The sequence below is a fragment of the Schistosoma haematobium genome, chromosome 3 (genome assembly GCF_000699445.3).
Source record: "Schistosoma haematobium chromosome 3, whole genome shotgun sequence".
NCBI classification, from domain to species: Eukaryota; Metazoa; Platyhelminthes; class Trematoda; order Strigeidida; family Schistosomatidae; genus Schistosoma; species Schistosoma haematobium.
This window is the reverse complement of record NC_067198.1, coordinates 24581713-24596902: the sequence shown is the minus strand read 5'-3', so window position 1 is coordinate 24596902 and position 15190 is coordinate 24581713. Positions and strand designations below refer to the sequence as shown.

General features: G+C 29.8%; 1 protein-coding gene across 2 annotated transcripts in view; it reads left to right on the top strand.

Moving 5' to 3' along the window:
• The window catches only part of MS3_00000090 (uncharacterized protein), a 60602-nt gene extending 45712 nt beyond the window's left edge, over positions 1 to 14890 (top strand). Inside the window, exons 11-14 of one of the 2 annotated variants that reach the window (XM_051207998.1) lie at positions 1105 to 1276; positions 7636 to 7856; positions 10349 to 10759; positions 11889 to 14890. In XM_051207998.1, coding sequence (XP_051069354.1) covers positions 1105 to 1276; positions 7636 to 7856; positions 10349 to 10759; positions 11889 to 12701 — 1617 coding nt within the window. In that variant the 3' untranslated portion in view covers positions 12702 to 14890. Of the gene's footprint in view, positions 1 to 1104; positions 1277 to 7635; positions 7857 to 8299; positions 10253 to 10348 lie in introns of those variants that run through there. The other variant, XM_051207999.1, reaches the window with a different exon arrangement.
• Positions 14891 to 15190: the final 300 nt, after the last annotated feature.

Below are 15190 nucleotides of genomic sequence, written 5' to 3'. Positions count from 1 at the left end.
TTTGTATAGGGATGATCTTAATTATATTTCAGTGATAAATCTATCATATAGAAAATGATTGAGCTTAAATACTCTTTTGATATTGTTCAATAGTAGCTTTTATTTTTAGATTATATGAAAGGTTATTTTTATATGAATGAAAGTTTGGAATATCAGTTTATATACCTTTATATTTGGTAACACGTTTACATTGTCAGCACACAGCGAATGCACTGGTTTAGTTAAAATCAATGTGAATTTTTTATACTGTGATGGATTGTGAACTTTCTGTGCAATATATGAAGGGTTTCAACAAGAACCGATGATCTCATGCTACATCTTTACTATGTCATGAATTATTTCTAACTTTGATGTTCGTATACCTTAACACAGGTAAATCATTATTCACTTCCTAAATTCAACTAATCATTTGAAATATTCACTCAGGACACTAAAAGAAGGATTCATTTTAGAGAACAACTGTAGTTTATTATTTCATTTTTCATACTTTTAAAATTAGCGTAGAATGCTAGCTATAAGATTATGGTTGTGCTAATTAGATTTTTATATTAGATATATTCTGTATTCATTGGCTTCTAAAATTTACGTAATGCTTAGTTAAAATCTTCATAAAGGTGTTTGTGTAAAATAGTCTAAAATTGTTCATTGAAAAAAAAATAGTAACACCAATAAATAAGTAAAAAAAATGCCGATCTGTAAATAAGCTGCAAAATAAATTTACTACATGATATTAACTACTTTTGGTCAAATGTACCATTCTCTACTGGTTGTCACTAAGAAGAAAAACAATAACAATTTCAAGTGAATATCACCATAACACTTAACTTCCACCACTTGTATATTCTGACCATTTTTGTCCTGATTGTTCAAGGTAATATTTGTAATTACCAATGAAATACATAGTTTCATGAGTTAAAATTAATTTCTTTTTTTAAATAGGAAATATGAATTAAATTAATCGACAATTAAAATTATTATTTTGTTAAAAATATATGTTCTCTAATGATGTAAAAATTGTGTTGTTTTGTGTGCCAACTTGTAAATTAGCTGATAACTATTACTGTTTACCTATTCATTATCTTTTGTTTTTCTATTTATTCAAAGGATTCTAATGATGTTAACAATTTAAGCGCATTACTGTCAACACAAACAAATCAAATGATTATACCATTGGGGATTTTATCACCATCCACTTATCGTTTATCTAATCCTATTCAACCGGGTATTGTAGGATTTATCTGTTTAATTTACAATCCTAATCGTAATCGAATTCATGGTGAGTTCTTTTTTTTGAGAGGTAGAAAAAAAATAGTTCTTTTGTGTGGACAGAATGAATAGTGGGTTTTTGTTTCTTATTGAATAGTCTTTATCTTCCATTTGAGTAGATATATATTCCACCATATCGGTTTATTATCGAAGCACTTCTTATTTTAGAACGGCATTTGCACCAATTCACTTTTTTATTTATAAAAAAAACATGAATTTAACACTGGTCATAGTAAATCATTTGTTAATGTTGTTTTTTACTTAAAAACTGATTATTACTATTATTGTGAGCTTATGCTTAATTGTATGTGTGTGTGTTTGGTTACTTGTTTGTCTAAAAAAATCCATATTCTGCATATATCTTATACTTTTCAAGGTTGTAAAAGTGTTCTCCACCTCGATTTTCTTTTCAATTGGTAACGTCCAATATTTACGATATTGTTTGTATCACGTTTCAACAAATAACTACATGGTCATAGTTTTAAACCTTATAAATTACCATCTACCAAATACAATTCAATTTGAGCTTATTTGCTATCAAAATATATTCAAAATTTCAATCATTTTTTTATTTGTTCAATGCTAAATTTATTGATTGAGTTAATGGTTATTATTGGTTGTTACGCTGAAAAGTAAATGAACATGTTAACTATTAGTGTTATATATATATATATATATATATATATATATATATATATATATATATATATTTTATAAATGCATAGAACTGGTTATTATTATCGCTGTTGTAACATAATATACTCTACTTATGCTACATCTTTTCTATTATCATAGTTATTTTTCTAAAACACTTTTGTTGTATGCAGCAGTAGTAGAAGTAGTACACTGGTGGTATTTACATATTGATGTATTCACATATAAATATATATGTTACTTCGTGTGTATGTTTCTTTGTTTACTATATTGTTAGGTTTATTTAAATATAGATGGTAACGCCTAAACTAACTTATTCTTGTATACATAGATATCCTATCTTTTTTTGCTGTTTTGTTTTATTTTTTAATTGTAGCTTATATTTTCAAGTTCATTTACTCATTGTATATGATATTGAAATACAACTAAATATTTGCAGAAATAGAGTTTATCGTAACTATTGTTGAGCTATAATAAATAAAAATTTATTGTGTGTGTATGTCTGCTTGTTAAGTAAAATTTTTATTTGTTGATTCACTCTTTCATGCCTCCACCCCGATTGTTTCTGTATATATCCATGTTTAAATGTATGTAAGTATGTCTACATATACTACTTGCTACTGATGTAGTTTTGTTAATATTTCATTTACAAACCATCTCTACCAAAGTTTTTTTTCTGTTTGCGTTTTCTCTATCTAAATAAAAATGAACAATCAACTTTTAAATCAACAAATTATATTTGTTACCATACTCATATATAATCAGTTACTTACATCGACAAACATTATTATCATTTATGCTACAACCATCGAATAAATATTTCACTCGTCTTTTTTCTACTACAACTACACATGACACTCAAGTCGTCGTTTTCCATTACGTTAGTTAGAGGTGCTGAATTTTACTATTGTTTTACGCAAGTTTGTAATGAAATCTAAAATTGTTATAGCATGTATACTCCTTCATTATATATATATATATATATATATATATATATATATATATATAGATAGATAGATAGATAGATAGATAGATAGATAGATAGATAGATAGATAGATAGATAGATAGATAGATAGATAGATAGATAGATAGATAGATAGATAGTAGATAGATAGATAGATAGATAGATAGATAGATAGATAGATAGATAGATAGATAGATAGATAGATAGATAGATAGATAGATAGATAGATAGATAGATAGATAGATAGATAGATAGATAGATAGATAGATAGATAGATAGATAGATAGATAGATAGATAGATAGATAGATAGATAGATAGATAGATAGATAGATAGATAGATAGATAGATAGATAGATAGATAGATAGATAGATAGATAGATAGATAGATAGATAGATAGATAGATAGATAGATAGATAGATAGATAGATAGATAGATAGATAGATAGATAGATAGATAGATAGATAGATAGATAGATAGATAGATAGATAGATAGATAGATAGATAGATAGATAGATAGATAGATAGATAGATAGATAGATAGATAGATAGATAGATAGATAGATAGATAGATAGATAGATAGATAGATAGATAGATAGATAGATAGATAGATAGATAGATAGATAGATAGATAGATAGACAGATAGTATTTTCACAGTTGAAATCACGAGTTGATCTAACCTAGACCGCCGTTGAAAACCTGGAAAAACTGAATAGTCGTTTCGGGATCGTGGATGCGGACTGCTGAGAAGTCCCATACTAGGACGAAGCGGCCGTCTAGTGCTTCAATGGTGGTCTAACTTAAATCGACTCGTCATTTCGACTGTGAAAATACACATATTTGTGTATATATGTCAATGCTTTTAATTGCTTTTATGAAGTTTTCATTTCATATAATATCTTATATATATTTATACACTTATGTTTTGTCTCTTCAATACTTGTTTATTATATTTATGTCTCTGTTTTGTCATTGTAATCATTAACTTGTTGTTTTGTGTACTTGCACTTTGTCAGTTTGTTCTTGTATATACTTGATTTTTTTCTATTAATAACAAGTGCATACAAACATATATATATATATATATATATATATATATATATATATATATATATATATATATATACGCTGTAATGTTGAATTAAAATCTATACCACTCATACATAAGTGGATCTATACTGTTATTATCAATAGTAAATGTGTTATTTTAAAAAAAAATAAATGACAATGTTCATATTGTTGTGATTTATAAATAATAATCTCTTTTATTGTGTAATAAGGTCGTTAATTAAAGGAACAATTCATTTATGAATATCTTAACGCATATTGGTCCAAGACACAGCGTACCTCTATAGCCCAATAGTGAGACAAAATACGAGCACGGTAAATAAATAAGGCTTTTATTGTACAGATCACTCATAACACTTAACCACAGTGCAATGCAATTCGGAAATTACGATTTGTACAAGACTACTCCGTAAAGAAAGAAAAACTGAATAATAGGTTCGTAATTAGTTAACAATAAATACATAGGGTAAAACATCAGTTCGCGAATCAAATTGAAGCTTATAGTACGTGAAATATAAAAGTATCTTGATACAACTATTTAGTAGTTCTGGAAGTCCAGCATTTCTATTCAGCATGTTCCTTCATTAAGTCAAAATTGGAAAAGGTTGAAAACTTATCCTATTGTTCAAACGATGGATTATATGATTAAAGTTTAGTAGTTTTTTTTAATATATATGTCTAAGTAAGTTTCCTGCAATAACTGTTCAATATGTATATAGTGTCCATCATTTTCGGGGATTTTTGTGTACTGAATGTAGTTCTAACTAGTGTTATGTTATCGACATCTGTCTGTTATAAATACAGTGTATCGCACCTGAAAATGCCGGACGAAAACTGCAAACATTGATGTTGGGTCTTGGAATGGAATCTCCAGCGAAAATTACATTAAATACCACTACACATCCATTAAGTAATCCAAGAACATATAAGAGAATCCCTGATATCGCACACTTATCAAACAATAAAAAGTTTAATGAAAAATGTACCAAATTTTCTAAAATACATACTCAAAAACATCACAGTTTTACTCTTAAACCTACTTCACCGTACATTGACTTTTTTCATCCACAGTTTCACATAGTCGTATGTATAAAAAGAGCAGTTCGATAAATCTCCCGCGTTATCATAGTCTTTATCACAACTTGCTCTGATGTTAAATCTGAACAAATATTCTCATTTCCACTTCTTATATCTTATTTTGTTCTTATCATGACTGTTTTACGCTTAATTCTCCGTTGTAACGGAAAATATCAGGTTCTTTAGACTTTAAATTATTACCTGTTTTTACATTTAACCAAGCCTTATAGAAATTAGGTTTGTGGCGAAGTGTTCATTCAAATGCGCTTCATTTGTTAGAAGTTTAATTTCATGAAACGCACACACTATGAGTCTAGTTAATTGCTCGAATGTGAAACTAGCACAAAGTACGATTCTATCATGAGACCTATTGGTTGAAGTCCGATCACCTTAACTTATAAGCCATTGCTTGTCAGTAGTTTCTGCACTCAATATGGAATCATAAAAACCCAATTATCTTGACATTTTTATTATGTTTCTTTAAAGTTTACAAATATCAATGTTAAAAAAACTTGTTTTTATCGCTATTTTACCAATGTTTACCTTCACACCAATCGTTATATACTCAGGTGAAGAATGTGTAGACTATAAGGTTTTTATATTGATAACGAAATTGCTGAATATTTTTAACATTTACACGAAGAAATTACAATACACAAAGATACGTCAATTTATGTAAATAAATTCAAGATTGACTGACTAAAGTCTATGGTTGAGCATCTTTTAACATTCTCTGTAGATCTATTAACACTTAGAAATTCAGCAGATAAACGAATATGTACCTTGGTAGCCGCAAACAAGAACATATATACGTCTTTTTATCTACATAACTAATTAAGCATATTTAATTGTTATTGTCCAGTGTATTCAATTGTTATGGAACATGATTCAAAATATGGTTAACTGTAATTAAGGTTTCAAGAATTTATCATATTTCATATTACCAGTATTATTGTATACGTGGAATACTTCTTTCAATAAACTAAAACAGAAGTATTTTCAGGAGGATAAGCTACGATAGTATACTTATACATGAAAACGTAAGCGAATAAATTTGAGTAGAAACATGTTTTCACTCGTTTAGTGTTTTAAAAGCATCATCCAAGGAATAATCATCAAAAATTTCAAGTAACGACCAGTAGCATGTTTCATATATCGAAGGAGCTACTTCCCATTGCATATGACACCATGTTTAATAACTTATTAAAAATGAGTAGATATCCTTTGCAATTCCCTAACTGTATGTACAAATTTACCTGCCTGTGAAAAAATGTACATTTTGTAAAAGTAGAACAATTGAACTTTGCAAACATTTTTCGATCTTTGTTCCAAGCAATCTAAATAACACATTCAAAGCAATCATTAAATTCTAAAATTCCTAACGGAATATAAATGAATATCAAATTAATTGGAATAAATTTTATCATCCTACATTTTTCAAGAAATTCTTATTTTATTTTAGAAGGTATATTCTCCTATTTTCTAGAAATATCCTTGAATTACTGTTCTAAATGATAAATATTTCACATCTTAATTATAAAATGAGTTTATGTTTGACAGTATCTTATGTTAACATGTATTAATAGCTTGTTATATGTGATCGCTGTATAGATTACAATAATTAATTTATCATAATGCATTGACAACGTCATTTTATTGCTTAATTTTTAATTTCTGGAAATCACGTTTACTGTTTTGGTAAAAGTTTCTAAAAGATATATCAGAATACTCTTTTCTTTTGCATGATCACTAAAGAAATATCACTCACTTTGTAAATTTAAATGCTTTTCTGAACTCAAATAAGATAATTCTCTGTTGAATTGGTATGTGACACTTTTGATTTCAGAGTTTTGAGTAGCAAATATAATAAATTGAATGCTATGTATAACAACAGTTCAGGATGAAAACAAAATGCTCTTTTTAGATTATTTTCCGGGACAACTGCTTCATAATATATATATATATATATATATATATATATATATATATATATATATATATATATATATATATATATATATATATATATATATATATAGCCTGAGACGTGACAGTTTTAAGCTATATGCTTTAACTAGCAAGCAACAATACAGCTTCATTTTACAGTGATTTTTCACAGTCGTATACCTGTCTGTCACAGATCTTTAATGTATGTGATTCTGTAGGATGATAGCAATCATATTTTCTGTTATAATGTAATTCATCTCGTTATTATTGTATTTATTCACTGGATCATATTACTTTTATTTGTATAGCTTGTTTTTTCTTACTATTGACTATTGAATTAAAATGTTATGCTTACTAAAAATTACATACATGCTGATATTCTTCACTTGTGTAAAAGTAACACATAGTGTTGTAAGAGAATCTATAGATGGATGAATTTTTTCTTAGATAAAGATTTACAACATGTATTAATTATTTTATTCAACTAAATGATTGAATAATTATTATTTCTATTGATTATTAATTTATTATTTTGTTCAATTTGAATGTTTTCCACACATCAATGTACTCGATAGTCTTAAAAGAGAAAGTTTCCGTAAAACTGATTTAAGTTACTGCCGTTTTTGTTTTTCAAACTTTCCTTCCACATTATTATAGGTTTTGTACCGTATGACTCTGAACAATTTCGACAAGATATTGTAATGGGTCGTTATACTAATACAAGATCATCTAATAACATGACTCCTGATTTGAACAGTAATCTGTCTGGGAATCATTTTCAACGTGTTCATTCAAATTCCCAGACATTCTCACAAGGACACGTTGATAGTGCAGGAACTATGTTAAATATAAACTCTCAGTACATGAATACACCACACGTAAGTCATTAATTAGTTGTTTTTTTACTGACTTAAAAGTAACATTTCACGTGTTCACAACGTTATTCCATCAGACCAGTTGTTTCAAACTGAAGAAACTCTTCTCCTCTGAACTGTTTTATAACTACAAGGAATTTCAAATATGTATCAGTGTTTTTTGCTACTCGATAAGGAGCTGGTTTTTAATTGTGTGTCGATTATTGATTAAACAATATATATTTTCAAATACATGTAATGAAATAAACACCAAGTTAACAATAAGAGAACTAACAGAATACAATCAATTGATGAGATAATAATCTAATCAATAAACCTTTAAGGCTATCTGTGTAAAAGTGTAATGTTGAAATGCAAATAACAACATTTCTCTCTTTAGTTGGTAGTTATTGAATATATGAATATATATATATATATATATATATATATATATATATATATATTCACACAAACACTATGTTTTTATTAAAATATTTATTCCTGTTAGTCCTTAATCTATTAAAATTGTCTTGGTGGAAATAAGCAACGGTATTTTGTGGGTTTTTTTAGGCAACTACTCATTACTACATTATTTTCACCTGATTAGTTGTTTTCGTTTGGATCTATAAAAAGAATGTGTGTAAATATATATATTCTTTTTCGCTGGTTCAGTTCAATTGACACTTTCATTTTCTCTCTTTTTTCACTATCAAATATGATTCATGTGATCATAATGTTTATACACTTTCGTTCAGGAGAAAATGGATAGTGGCTTTGAGAGCAGTAGTATTCTGGACTTTTTTCGGTATTTTCAATCAGTAGAAAGTTTTTCCAGTGTCTTGTCAACCATAATGTTGATTAGGAACTATAAAAATGATCTATACTTTACACCTAAATCCATATTACTTCTGCAAGAATGGAAAGATCCTGAGCCTACACTCACTTTTAGTGGGGAGCCGTTAGATGTACTCGAAGAGTTTTTTTCTGGATATTTGTGTGAGTGCTCATGCTGGTGTGACTGACAAAATCAATCTATGCATAGTGAAAGCCAGATTGGTTTATGTTATTCTGAGTCATCTTGACCGTTGTTTTAATGTTCCTCTGGCTATACAAATCCGAAGTAACAACGTGTAAATACGAGATAGGTGTTAAATTATCATCTTTCGGTCATCCACGTCTCTGTGAATGGGTTCTTATAGATAGGCCTATTATCTGATATGTCTTAGAATAGAAGCTAGTTTCGATTCCAATACAGTTTTCTATTTCACTTCATGAAAATAAGATAAACTCCCAACTGTTTTTGATATTTTCAATATAACTATGATCATTATTCCACTAATTATACGATCCTTCTCCCCTTTTGTTTCACAATATTATCTTTCTGCTTTGTGCAAATAATTCTTATTAGTTTGATGTCATTTCATATTTTCCTATTTTTTAAAAATAAAAATATCTTCCAATAACGTGTTTGTATGTATGACAAACTGACAAATTATTCACCAATATTTACGACAGTAAATAGGTTGTACTGCTAACCTTGTTTAACATCTCTTCTCAGGAAGCTCTATGGGTTGTTTTTATTCTAAGGACAACACAAAACAAACTGAACCTTCAAAACTTAATTACTACTTTGTAAATACTTCTGTTCTGTCAATAGTATTTGATAACAATAATCATTCAGATTCATAATAAATTTCAAAATGGGGTTGTATATAACTGAAAATGGCCTGTTTTTACCTAGTGGTCATATATAGTCTACAACAAATTGCAGAAGTCATTGTAATATAATATGACCAACGAAATGAATCGTATTCAACAGTAAATATGATTGCTTCTCTCAATACTTTATTTATCACGGATCTGAAGACAACATACGTCCTGTGACTTCAAAGGATCGTCATTTAACAAAGAGTAATACTTGAAATTCACAATTAACCATTCTAAAATTATAATGATATAGTCAAATAATTCATACTAATTAGTCTAACAAGTAAATATTATATCCAACAGAATTAACCAGAGCATGTGACAGCATGGATCAAAATCTGAAGTAAATGAAGGCTTCATCAGTACTACTCGTAGTTAAACCTACCTTACTATATCTCATTACTTAACTTAAAGCTAAATATATTGGTGTTTGTGTCGATCACGTTTTTATTTAATTTCAATCAATTTGTAGTGAAAAAAACCTGCTGAAAATGTTCACAATATTTGTCGACCTATTCCCTCAACATCAGTCAATAAATTATCCCAATGTCGTTTTATCTGTTTATGTAGATAAAACATGAAAAGTTGTTCTCTGTCTAATGCATTTATCATTTGAAATATATTTAACTGGATGTATACTATTTCTCTGTAAATTCATTCGGTGATAAAAATATCTATCCATGTAGTACCTCGTACATTACTTCCCTTGTGTAGTAAGTTCCCATAGCTCTTATTGACTTGGTTTAATTTATTTTTCAGTTTAGTTAAAGCATACTTATTCCATCTTTCGTCTTTGGTAAATTTTCTAGATGGCAAATAATAATAATATTCCACCTCGTGATCCAAGTCCGTGTAATTCCGTCAATCCTACATACCAATATCAAAATCAATCCTCACATATTCCACAGTATATGCCACAACATGTTAATTCACAAGCACAAAATCCATCGAAATCACAAATTTTAGGAAATACTGCTTATCAAACTATTCAATTGAATCAACGATCTACTCCATCACCACATAACTTGCATGATAATTTACAGACTGGACCTACCTATATGCCACAATATCCATTAGAATCAGAGACATCAACTCAATGGATAACTAATAGAACTGATACTGTATTTCATCAGAATCAACAACTTTCGATTTCAAATAATACCATACCAAACCAGTCTGTACGTGCAATACAGTCTGGTCAGAATTCTCACGTGATTCAGGTACTGTTCAAATTTCCTTTATTGGGTATCAAATGAATTCCTCATTTATCATATCAAATTCACCCATTTCCAATTAATACACAGGGTTCTTTCATATCATTTCCTACCATCTCTGACTATATATACATAACATACTGATTAAGCTGAACAGTATCAGATCGAAGATTCCCATTTTTCACAGGATTGTACTCATGACGAGTTGAAAATGCCATCCAATGACTTGTTTTTCTTTGTTGAGAAAAATGAAAGTATCAAAATTAGTAACGTGATTACTCCAGTAGTAGTGACCCATGATGGGAATTTATCAGTAGTCAACTAATTGCAATATTATGTAATCTGCTTTCATTTATTCAGTGTACTGATAAGTCTTCTAACTGAGCGTTTGATTCGGTTTCTTAAGCTCTTCTTGTAATATCGATGTCAAATCTATACGGCATCTTGAACTTGAGAGAAAAGGTGCGAAGTTTGGAAAGAACGCTTTACTCCAAGGATAGTTTATGTATAGAAAATCTCGAACATTTTTAGCATTTGACTTTGGACTTCTGGAAAGTTCTGGAACTCTTCTAAACATAGAAAAAGGATAGGTAATCACCCAGACAGAAATGTGACATGTGACTTTTCACTTTCTAGATGTTTCTGAGCTTTGATTGAATACTAATTGGATAAGATACTTCACAGAGTTTTCAGGTCTCCACTGGGCTTTTTTCAAGGAATTTTTTGGGTCTTCCTAACATGCACAATTTCGTACTCTGTTTGATCGTGCTTTAAGTTCATGACGTTTAATTATAAAGAAGTATACTTTGTAATTCCCTCAAGTGAAATAAGTTAATTTATCATGATTTTCATGTTAGATCTGGTGAATGTTTTCGAATAAGATTGACTTAATTTTCTGCTTTTTTGCTATGTATACAAATTTTAAAACTTTTATGATATCCAGATGTAGAGAAAACATTAAATGTTTACAATCTTGTCTTAAGAAAAAAATAATATGAAACAAATATCGAGATAGACCTCTCTTTAAAACAATCTCATCTCCATTTAACATTGTTCAGTGTCAAAGTAGTTTTTATTAGCATCGTGATTTTTTATCGTTTTAGTTAAAATATGCTTTATTTTTCCATTTTACAAGCAACCTGTTACTCAACGATCTGCAATATCCACTGGGTATAGTAATACCACTGCTTACCATGGTCATCCTCTTTCAAGACCTAAACTAGATCGCCTTAATGCTCCAACACCAGTTCCAGTGCAATGTAATTCCATGACTGATCCTTCAGTTATGTTAGATCAAACTTCTATCCACAATTCTCCACTTACTAATGTACTCTCTCATGGGCAACAACAACCTCAGTCCCACTTTATTCCAAGTGGTTCAAGAATCCAGAATACTATTCCATCTAATTCTGTTAATTCATACCATCGAAATATCGTGCCACAAAACCCAGGATATTCTCAACCTCAATCATTTAATCAAAGAGATCATTATATGGCTACACAGTCACAAACTCACCTTTCACCAAGTGGTAATATTGGAGGCGGTTACACATGTTATCAGTCTCGTAACAATATGGTAACCAACAATATACCAAATCCATCTGGTCATCGTTTTGTTCCTGGACCACCTAATGTAGGCACTTTGCAAATGTCTAATCAACAGTCACATGTTCCAAAGCATCAACACACACCTGTACTTTCACAAGGAGAAAATATAAACAATCGACATGGAACATTTGGTCATCAAAGTGCACATATCCGTCCAAGCCTGTCTAACATTAATTGTAATACTTCAGTTGACGGTATTGGACCTCACTATGCTATCCCTTCACAAGACCTCCCACAGCATATGATACATTCAAACTTACACGGATCATTAAGACAACAACCTTCATATGACTCCTGTGGTCCTAGTGGTGGTGGTAGTAACTCTCAGGGCTTTATTTGATCCTATTCACTTCAGATACCTATACCGTTTAACTTTCTGTGATTTTCAATGTTGTGCCTGATCTTGTCACAGTCGTTTTATATAGGCTTAACTTCACTGATAAGTTCGTTTACCTCTTTTACACTGTTTTTTTAGCCTAGTGTATGATGTTGATGATGATATTCACTACTACTGTTTATATGTCTATTGGTGATCAGGATTTAAATCTCATGTATGTATAATTGATAGATTTTTTACCCATATCACTTGTCTTTCTTTTGTGTTTCTTCTCAAAAATTTTTGTTTCTTAATCTTTCACAAGCACTTAGCTTAATTGTATCCCCTTACAATTTACACACAGAACACAGCTGTTTATGCACATAAAAATGATTTTTTACGTACATATTATCACGAAGACTATTGTTATAAATGCTTTGGTTATTATTATTATTATTATTATTATTATTATTATTATTATTATTATTATTATTATTATTATTGCCACTCTTTGTATTATGTTCGTATTATTAAGTTTAACCAACTGTAACTAATAATCATAACCGTGTACATTATTATTATTATTATTTTAATTGTGTGCTTTATTTCCTGAAATTCTACAACCCCTAATTCTTCGATATGTCTCCCTGGTGTTCTTGAAACCATCCAGTGAAAAGAAAAGAGAAGCAAAAATAAACAAATCCATTGTTTGCACTTTATTATTGGGTGCATAGTGAAGTTATTGTTACGTTATTTGTTTTTCTTTAGAGAATAGAATTAACATCTTTCATGTAAAGAACATATATATATATATATATATATATATATATATATATTGAATATTAGTAATGATCTATTTCTTCTTTTCCAAAAATTAATAATTACTAATTCCATTATCAGGTCTTGTAAGAGTAATTTATTGGATGTAGGGGAACTATAATTATTTTCTGTTTTCATTATTAATGTCATTCTCAGTTTTATGTGCTTGTTTCATTCTTTCTCATTACACACGCATATACTCTTAAACTTTTTTGTTATAAAAAGACAGAAATTTATTGAACTTTTCGAGTTTGAACAATGAATAGTTATAATTTTGAACATAGGTCTTTGCTAAATTTCATACATATATGAGCTGCTGAGTAAATAACTGAATAGTCGATTAATGTTGGACCACCATTAAAAACCTTGAAGCACTGAACGGCCGTTTCGTCATAGTACGGGACTCCTCAGCAGTTCACGATCCCGCATTCGGGATCTAACATTGGTCGGTTCGTGATTTCAGTTAAAACGCAACAATCTGCACAAATCGATACTGATGATTTGAGTAATCATTCAATGAGTTCACACTTCGAAAATCCATAGGAATCAAAAGTTAACAGTGATATTCAAGTAATATTAAACGTTTCATAAGTAAATAAGATAAGCAACTAGCGAATTATCACCATTTTGAATTGCGATAGCTCAATGATAGCTGCTCCCTTGCAGCAGTGGCCAGGTGCTTTCTCCATAATAATATCCACTTTACTTCATGGTTGGTTACATTGAAGAATTCTCGGCACAAATCACTACAAACTCCCCTAAGAAGCTTTTAAAGAATCATTAACTCCCGTTCACGTTTCTCCATAAATGTTTAATATTCTTGATCCCATGACATTCCTTTCCATCACCTAATATATTCAATGTATGATCCTTATACTGATCATCTCTAGTTTCTCTTAAGAACAGCCGAGAGGAAGTTATACGAACCGCAGTGGTAATAATTTTTGAGTTTCACAGAAATTATATTCGCGATAGTCTGTATACATCTTACTGGAACGTATAAGTATATGCGACTGAAACATAAATATTGGACTAAGACAAAGCCGAACTGAGAAATTTATGGACATAACTGCACACTTTTGAAATAATAGTGGCGCAGAAGTTTAAGCTGAGTGACTGTCGCAACGGGCTATGTTGACTAAAGCATGCTTATTGGAGTTCTATAACTTTATTGGTCGATTAGAGAGCCATAGGATTAGATGAAATAAATTTAAACCCTGAGTTCGAAGTCTCGACGACTGGGATATAATGAGAGAAGAATGTTGCCCAAGAATAAGCTACATATTCACCGATTCTGTCTTGCCACAACCTAAGAGGTATCAGCCTTAAAATAAAGCGCATCTTACCTTCTGCCATGGGCTTCCGATGGTTGCACTAAGGTCTGAAGAACACTGTTAATTTATCTGAAACATTTTACAAAACCCCATGTGTTGTCAGCTCCAAACAGGCGTCTCTTGAAAGCAGGTCGAAAAGACTCCTACTATGGTGTGTGCTACTTATATTGACATAAGTAGTATATGATGTTAGTCGTGAACAGAAGGTCTGGCAGCAGAGAGACAAGAGGATCGAACAGTAAAGAATGGAAACAGGATGCAATTTGTATGAAAATGCAAGAACAATGAAGTCTGAGTCATCCTGAGACAATTGGTGGATATTTTGCAAATTAAGCATTTACTTTATGATTGCTGGATTTT